This window comes from Solea solea, chromosome 12 (assembly GCF_958295425.1).
Source record: "Solea solea chromosome 12, fSolSol10.1, whole genome shotgun sequence".
Lineage (NCBI taxonomy): Eukaryota > Metazoa > Chordata > Actinopteri > Pleuronectiformes > Soleidae > Solea > Solea solea.
The window spans coordinates 4,071,466-4,079,668 of NC_081145.1; the positions used below are offsets into that span (position 1 = coordinate 4,071,466).

Here is an 8,203-nt window from a genome sequence, read left to right on the forward strand (position 1 = left end):
GCCAACAGTCCTTCCCTTTATCCTTCTCATTCTCATCCTCACCCCCGCCAGTCCCACTGCATTCTCCTGCTCACCTGCTGGAGTTCACCTCAAGCATCAGAATGGTGAAGTTAGGTGATTAAGTGACAGGAAGTCTGGCGTGGAGTCGCAGTATTATAGGAACTGTATCCACTGTGATTTTCACACATGACAGTTCACAGGGAATGATCCATAAAGATGCACAGATATCCAGTGAGCAGCAGCTGTGTGAGTGAAAATGTGAAAATGCCTCGTTGATGCCAAAGGTCAGAGGAGAGAGACCCGTTTGAGATGGTAGAGTGAAGACAGGAACCACTTGTTAGAGCTTTGAAGAACATCTCTGAAAACCTTGAAGCAGATCAGAGCAACAGCACTTTCCAGCAGGTGTACGGTATACCAGGAACATTTGTGTCCACACATTATACAGATCATAGATACTTAATGCACAGTTACTTTAGGTTCATATCACATTATTATCCTAGCTGACAGCTTGTCCAATTTTCAGACATTTGAGGGTCTTTTTAAACAGCTCATGCACCCATAGTAGCACACTGGCTTGTCATGATGTATAAAAATATATTCTGTTTATGAATAATAAGACTGTTTTCTTGCTCTCAGGTTCACTCATTGTCTAACACGATAATAAAGTGTTTCAACCTACAAATGTCTCCAAGATTATTTTAATGGCACAGACTTACAACTTACAGCTAATGCAGCACCTGCATTAGCATGATGGAACCTGTTACTTTAATTGTTTTGTTACACCTGCTACAAACTCTCAATTCTCTTTCTTTTCCATGAACATGAGCAAAGTTATTGTCTGACTGAAAAAATGTGCCATACCACATTTAGATTTTAAACATGCAGTGTGTAACATTTAGGAGAGTTTATTGGTTTATCACTACACATAAGTAATATTTATGTAAGTGAATAATAAAAATAGACTTAAAAATAATGACTTTTTTTGTTGCCACTAAACTAGTGGTTCTCAAACTTTTTCAGTTTACACAATTTATAGAAGAGTCTTTCTGCTTTTCCTCCAAGTATCACCAGAGGAAGCTTGCGTACCATTGGTGGTACAAGGACTTTCCAGGACAATTTCCTCAAAGTAGAGGACTAAATGTGCTGAGCATTCTGAGCTAACGTCAGAGCAACAGAAGCTGAGTGGCAGAGCGAGTCGTCTTTCAACTCCATGGTTCAATTCCCCGCTCTGCTAGTCTACATGCCGACGTGTCTTTGGGCAAGGCACTTAACTCCAACCTGTGCTGGCAGTGTGCAAATAAAAGATGAGTGATAGAAAAATAATTTCATGTGTGCTGTATGAAAGTGTGAGTGAACAGGTGAATGGCAAAACTGTAGTTATATAAAAACAGACCATTTACCATTTAACAACAGAGAGTGCAAGCGCAGGTCACCGTGGTTTACTTACAGGTCAAAGATATCTCTGCCAACAGCCCATGGCCAAGCAGAAGGGAATTGGGATTGTTACTGGAGGGTTGCAGGATTGAACCCCCATCAGGGCGGTTCACTTTGCTCACTTTGATCCCAGCCACGGGGGATCAAACAGTGGATGATCCACTGTGGAAAGCCCTAGAGGTAGAACCTGAAAGAAGAAAAAAATCTCACAAAAGAATTACAAAAAACAAGCAGGAGAAAATGGTTAGAGGGTGACCTGAAATCACAAGCAGCACATAAAGACCTGAGAATTCAGCAGACGTACAGTTCCAACTGTATTTGTTTTTATTGAGGTTCTTCTCAATCACAAAGACTGGACCTGCTTGTTAGAGTGCTCTGTTTGCACAGCAACAACTTATTTACAATAAAGTCACACGTGAAAGGCTTGTGGCTGCAGTGAGCCTGTAAAAAAACATTGTCATATACATTATAGCATAAAAATTATCAACAGTGGTTATAAATGTTGGTGAATGGTAGTGATAATGTAACCATTAACTAATATATTTGTGTGAGGGGAGGAGGGAAGAAGCTCTCTTCTTTTAAACTGCGTACAAAGATTTTTTTTTTTCTTGCTTGGCACAAACAACTTTTTAGTTCAGCTGAAACAAAGTCAACTCAAAACAAGAGGATTCAGTCATTAATAAGAATACTATGTACACACATAGATTCACGCACACACACACTGTTGAGGTGATGAGAAGGAAGGGAGGAGGCAGCTTTGACGACGAAGCATCTGCGAATCCCTTTACACCTGATGTAGGAACGTGTTTTCTGTGATCAGATTCATCAGATCAGATCTGATTGCTATCTGATCATGGTCATGTAAGCTGCCATATCAACATTTGCCACATGTGAAGTTGCGCTATTGTGTGGCTTCTTCTTTGCTTTTCTAAAGCAGTTGAAGTCATCGTCGAGTGGAAAACCAACGAAAGCAGCAGCACCAACATTTTTCTGCTTTCGTTCTCGGGTGTATTCACACCTGTACTTAGAAGTGGTCAGGAGCTATCTGAATGCAATCCGATCACAGAAAACACATTTTAAAGCCAGGTGTAAAGGAGGTCCTGTTACTCCCAGAATATTATTCCTCCATTCCTTCAGCTAAATTAGCACAACCCACAGCTTATGTCAACATGGACGCAGCGGGGACCAGTGAAGCAAACACAGCAAGGTCCCAGCGAATGATTCTGTATTGCACTAGTGCAAAATGTCTTAATTTTTTTTACTGGAATCTCATATTCTCACCTGGTTACAAACTATTCTAAACTACATAATAAATGATCGAAAACACGAAAACCAAAGAAATCAGTAACTAGCATGTTTCAGTTTCTGGCCCGATTGCTTGATTTGAAAGATGATTAGGACAAATTCTAAATTCTTCACAGTCCAGTGCTGTTTTCTTGAGGGTTTTGTTTCATATAAAAATGTGATTTCAAACCAAACAAAAAGAGAAATCTAACACAGGTGACTGGCCAAGGCTGGGATGATAAAGCAATATGTCCTAGTGTAACACGTGAGGACACGGCGCAGGCATGTATATATGACGTCAAATATGAGCGAGAGTACAATGGGAGACATTCAAAATAAATTATTGTCCGAGGCGTTGGATTTAGAGGAGCCCATCTTGTGTGTTTTTGAAAGGTGACACACACACGATGAGCACACAAAGTCTCTGGAAGCAGGAGGACGTTAGAACTCGTCATGTCGAGTCAGAGCCTCTCCAAAGTCGGTGGCCTGGCTGCCCACGAACAGGTCGTACTTGTCCACGATTTCTGCCTTGGTCAGACGGCCGTCCTTTCAGAGAGAGAACCAAACATGATGGGAGGGTTGTCAAAACAAATCTTTTGTAATGTGTTATTTATTAAGTCAACACGATTGTTTAAGTCTGATAGTTTCTCTTAAAATCCCAGATTGAAACTCAGAAAAGACACATGTTTGGCCGACCGCTCGCCACAAATAGTCGGTCAGACCGGTTTATTGAAAACCAGGAAGTGACCTTGCATATAGTCAAATTTGATCAGCAATGAAAACATGGTGTCCAGTCACCACAGAAAATAAACACTTGATTTGCCATTGATGTTGTCGTTTGTTTTATTCAATTTCTGCTAATTCATATTAGGTGTTTATTCAAAATACTATCGAGTTTTGAGCCCTTTCCTGGAAATCAGTATGAAGTTTGACAAACCCTATATGGTAATAATAATAATAATAATAATAATAATACTACTACAGACTCTTAACAAGAAAAAAATCATTGGTATGGAACATTGGTATGGAAACACTGATGTTAGTGTGTGTTTTGTAAATGTTATCTCCCTGTTAACTAGGACGTGTGCTGCTGCCTTTCTTGGCCAGGTGACCCTTGTGTAAGACATCTTTATCTCAATAGGTCATTTATCTGGTTAAATAAAGGTTCTAAATGTATCCTAATGGGCTGCCGTACTGGAAATGTTAGATATTGTACAGTTATTGTGTTCCATAAAGCTAAAGTAATTAAACCACATCCTCCTTTGCAGTGTTTCAAAAGATAAAGTAACACCAAACATGTTTATCTATTTGAATTCAGTGGGGACTAATAGTATCTATCTGTATGTTTGAGACCTGCAATACAAACAACCAAACAGACGTGTGTGCATTTAATGTCACACACACATAAACGTTAAAATATGAAATCATGCATGACGTTTTACTATACATACTTTGTCTGTATCAGACTCATAGAGCAGATGTTTGGCCTCTGCCTCGGCGTGGTCATAGTCATCTGGCAGGATCCAGTCTCTGGTCTCCTCCTTGTCCATTTTCCCGTCCTTGTTTTTGTCTCTAAACTCACTGAACTGCTCTCTCTCTGTCTTCACCCACTCTGGCTCTGAACCATCTCCCTCCTGGTTGTACATGTCACCTGAAGTCAAAGGTAGGAACAGAAGGAGTCAGAAAAGTTGTTGCTACATATGTTTTGGTGTTATGTTAAATTATCTGTGTTCATAAAGCTCTTTTCTGGTCTTTGATGACCACTCAAAGCTTTACTCATTCACTCAAACATTCATACAGCACACTTTCTTACACATTCACTGCTGTCAGGACAAATATGCCCAAGGACACATTAGCGTGTAAACTAGTGGAGCCGGTACAGGTACTATAAATTTCATAAGGCTTCCTAAAACAGTTCCCTTACACTTTTACCAGTGCGTATTATTTTTTCTTTTTTTTTGATTGCAGAAGTACAATATTTAATCATGATTGTTTGCATTTTCTCATTTAAAATTGCATTAATTTGCAATTAACAGCAGTTTTTAAGTCCACATTAACAATATAACACAACTATTAGCAGTGTGTCTTGATTGGGAATCAAACTAATGCAAAGAAAGTTACTTTATGAACTAATAAATGCAATAAAAAACGACCCAAAAACCCCCTTATTTAATGACGATTCACGTGTTAATGCTAACAGTCCTAGTGCTAACATTTTGTAATATTTTTAAACCTTGTATTCTCCATGTGTCGTGGTTTTGTCCCCAGTAATAACTGAGAATAAAGTGACCCAAACTAGCGATGCTATAAAAACTCACCTATGTACTCATTCAGATCAATTAAACCATCTCCATTCTTGTCGATGTCTTCCATAGTTTCCTATGAAAACAAAAAAGATGAACCATTTATATACATAAATATCTATCACTTGTGTTAAGTGTCATTAACACATATGTGTAATATTCACTGACCAGCACGACGATGTCTTTCATGTTGTCATACTCCTCGGGGTGAAGGAAGGCTGTGAACTCCTCCTTGTTGGCATTCAGGTCATTGTCCTCGTTAGCCATTTTAAATCTTCTCTCATCGCGAGCCATCATCTGCCTGTAGCTGATGCCATCATCGGCATCTGGATCGTCTGCAAGTTTGGAAAAGTTTTATACTTTCATTATAGAGCTACAACAATTATTTGAGTAATCTATTATTAAGCCATTACTAAGTTAATCAACAACTATTTTGCTAATTAACATTTGAGATCATCATTATCAATTAATCAGTGAATCAAGAAAATATTTGTGAGTTTAGTTGATAATGAAAAGAATCGTTAGTTGCCGTCCTTTTAAATAATAAAATGAAATGTAATGAAAACATTAAAATAAGCCACACCAAGGATGTATCCATATGTGACGTTCTTGTATTCCTCCCACGACACAAAGTTATCCCCGTTGAGGTCGTGAGTCTTCCACTGCCGCTCCACATCGTCGTAGATCCAGCGCTTCTGAGCGTGTTTGATCCACTTCTTCATCTCCTCTGCGGTCACATAGCCGTCCTTATCCTCATCGATGCGTTCAACCAACATGCTGAAAACAAACGTTTAAATCCTTAAGATAAGATAGCCTTTATTGTCATTGTATAAAATGACAATAAATTATCGAATGATGTGTCAGTGCAGATTAACTGTGCCGTGGGGTCACAACCACACATTATTATTGCAACCATATTCTGTGCACATGGGGTTGTGCACAGAATACGACGACGAAAAAAAAAAGCACTTACTTATACATCACACTTACGACTAGCAGGCTTACTTGAAGCACTTACTTACTTCAATTTCAATTCAGTGGATTCAGTTTTAAAAGAAATTCCACTTTTTAAATGTATTCACAAGATTAAGACAGCAATGTTACCAGTATTACTTTTGATACCAAGTTAAAATTATGATTATTACCTTTTAAAGGAGTATGTAATAAGTACATCCTGAGTAACTTGCCCAACATAAGATGTATACAATTAAGTTACGAATATGATGCAGAAAATGTTGTGATTCATTGGTCAAACATATAACACTTGGAAATTGCTGGTTTATCTGTTCACAATAATAGTAGGTGTTACACAAAGGGCAGTAAAAATAATCAGAAAACAAGCACAAATTTTCTTATAGTATGAAACGTTTTTCATCTTTGGACAGTGGTGCCATATAAAAGTAGCACTGATATAGCATATAAATGACATAAAGAACATGTTGCAAATATGTTAATAAAGAAATTAGCAAGTTTCATTCATCCCCCAGATTCATAAACTGCCTGAATGAGTTTAAATTACCCGAGTCTCTCCTTGCTCTCCTCTGGTGTGAGCTGGTCAAAGGTCTTGGCCTCCTCTTCTCCCAGAAAGGCTTCATGGTCATAGTCAAAGCTCTCGCCATCGTCATGCTCCTTGTTGCTGAGAAGCTCATCGTGATGAACACGGTCCTTCTTCTCAGTTGGCTTACTGGTGGCGTAAACCACACAGAGAGCAAAGCACATGAAAAACGGCCGCAGCTCCATCCTGTTTATGTGCCAACACCGTCTGGAGAAAGAAAAAGAGAAAAAAAAAAGGTTTGGCCTTTGCTCACTCACAAGGTATGTGGGCAGACTGTTACAACTGTAAGCAACACCCTGAGCTATGACAGGAATTGCTCTGCTGATGTGTTCCTGATGCAACCCACAGCCAACATTTCCTTGACATTTTGGAACAGTTTTTTCTATGTATGAAATGAGCTATACAATTAAAAATGCCTTGCCACTCGAGACATTAACACAATTCTCTACACACAACAACTGACAACTTTAAATGACATGTTTGTCAGTTTCACGAAGAACACTCATAGTGTGACGCAACAACACACATCATGTCATTATTACGTAAAATAGAGGTGAAGACTAGCTCTTTCAATATTACAAATCACAAACTACAAAAAATTACCATATTTCATGCAAGTTAAAAAAAATCTGTCCAGCTCAACAAACAGGAAGTCCGCGTTAATTCTATTTTAAAACGATCACTATGAAACGCAATACAACTATTAATTTCTTACAAAAATGTGAGTTTAAGTGACTCCGTTCCGAGTTCTAATAATTAAAAAAAAATTAAAAATAACATTACGTCGGTGAACACTACCGCGACAGTAAAGGAAGTACAGAATAAAAATAGCCTATGAAGTAATTCGGGCGCATTTACAGTGATGTTTGTTGATAAATACTTGCATATTGACTCATGCCTCACTGCCAAAAGGCAGAAGGATTACAACACTAATAAAAATAAATCAATAAGTACAATTACATGTCATTTGACAATATTTTGGTTTAAATAATTATCTTACGATGCCGTCCTTACAACTTCAATTGAATTATAATTTAGTATATTTCATGGTTGAAGCATTTGTGCGACTCTTTAAATCACGATAATGCGACAAAGTTTTCTAGTTAAGACCGTTATTATTTATTACCAAGGTTAGAGACCAACACTAGTGGAGCTAACCTAGCTTACTGTTCCGTTGTATCTGCTGTTTCCTTCGTACAGTAAAGATAAATATGCAGATATATAGTCAATCGTGTTGCCTCTTCCTATAAACCAACGGAATGATATACGTATTTAAGTCAATTGTAGTAATTTAGGTCAAAAATTACGCTGGAAAACTCACCGGTGTCTTCAGAGAAGTTCGTCGTTGCAGTTTAAGACCCTCCTTCCGGAAACACACCCACGTACTTCCTGTGCTAAAAGGCCGACCGACCAATCAGGCTGTAGGAAGCCGAGTGCGATGTCGCTCGCTGATTGGTACACTTCAGGAGAACAGCGGTGATTGGATTGGCCGAGAACCGCCACGTCCTCAAAGTCAACAAAGCCCCGTTCATTCATAAAACTGACACGAAGCAGCAGCACAGTAACTGCCACTACTAACACTTTAATAGCTTCTTGTTTCAGTAAAAAAACAACAAAAAAAACCCAC

At 38.6% G+C, this 8,203-nt stretch overlaps 1 protein-coding gene across 1 annotated transcript; it reads right to left on the bottom strand.

The window, feature by feature from the left end:
• Positions 1–1,735: 1,735 nt before the first annotated feature.
• On the bottom strand, positions 1,736–8,055 carry calub (calumenin b). Its single transcript, XM_058646461.1, has 7 exons — positions 7,898–8,055; positions 6,541–6,783; positions 5,605–5,798; positions 5,190–5,356; positions 5,037–5,097; positions 4,170–4,369; positions 1,736–3,264 (listed from the first exon to the last, which is right to left on the bottom strand). The coding sequence occupies exons 2-7, from the start codon at positions 6,759–6,761 to the stop codon at positions 3,160–3,162; spliced, it is 948 nt and encodes a 315-aa protein (XP_058502444.1). The 5' UTR covers positions 6,762–6,783; positions 7,898–8,055; the 3' UTR covers positions 1,736–3,159.
• Between the last annotated feature and the right edge of the window lie 148 nt (positions 8,056–8,203).

Bases quoted from the DNA above. Each gene is read 5' to 3' on its own strand.
- calub (XM_058646461.1), bottom strand. From the start codon at position 6,761: ATGGAGCTGCGGCCGTTTTTCATGTGCTTTGCTCTCTGTGTGGTTTAC. The intron at 5,799-6,540 runs GTAATTTAAACT...GTTTGTTTTCAG, and splicing joins GAGAGCAAGGAGAGACTCGG to CATGTTGGTTGAACGCATCG. The intron at 5,098-5,189 runs GTCAGTGAATAT...TTGTTTTCATAG, and splicing joins TGAAAGACATCGTCGTGCTG to GAAACTATGGAAGACATCGA.